We start from the raw sequence: 381 nt of genomic DNA, 5'->3' as shown, positions 1-381 counted from the left end.
ACTATACAAAGTATGTTGAAATGCAGCCAACCCTCTCTCCCCCCCCCCACCACCCCTAAAAAAAATAATCAAGAGAGCCTGAAATCAAACCTAAGGAAAAACAAGAGAACAAAAGTCGCTCCAACACTCACTCATGAACTCCTGGATGCGGTTGTTCTGAGGCTCCGAATCGGCAATGGATTTACGGAGGCGATTCAAGTCGTCCTTCAGCTTGGCATTCTCCATCTCCAACTCCTGAAGCTGTGAAGCAAAGACGGGAAGGGGGATGAGCATGAGGGTACTGGTTAAGATTTTGTGTCTCTGCAGTGATGGAGAAAATAGGCTGCTTGATTTTTGAGCATGCACACGCTATGACTATTACTCTCCCTCTCTTTCATTAAT

The 381-nt window shown here is 45.9% G+C and overlaps 1 protein-coding gene across 1 annotated transcript in view; it reads right to left on the bottom strand.

Moving 5' to 3' along the window:
- Window positions 1–84: 84 nt before the first annotated feature.
- LOC119594652 (unconventional myosin-Va-like) overlaps window positions 85–381 on the bottom strand; it is a gene marked incomplete in the record, with an annotated part of 122,411 nt that continues 122,114 nt past the window's right edge. The window contains 1 exon segment of the mRNA XM_037943701.1: window positions 85–240. Coding sequence (XP_037799629.1) covers window positions 91–240 — 150 coding nt within the window.

The sequence above is a fragment of the Penaeus monodon genome, chromosome 34 (genome assembly GCF_015228065.2).
Source record: "Penaeus monodon isolate SGIC_2016 chromosome 34, NSTDA_Pmon_1, whole genome shotgun sequence".
Classification (NCBI taxonomy): domain Eukaryota; kingdom Metazoa; phylum Arthropoda; class Malacostraca; order Decapoda; family Penaeidae; genus Penaeus; species Penaeus monodon.
Note: the sequence above shows the minus strand (reverse complement) of the source record. Positions and strands in the feature narration are given on the sequence as shown.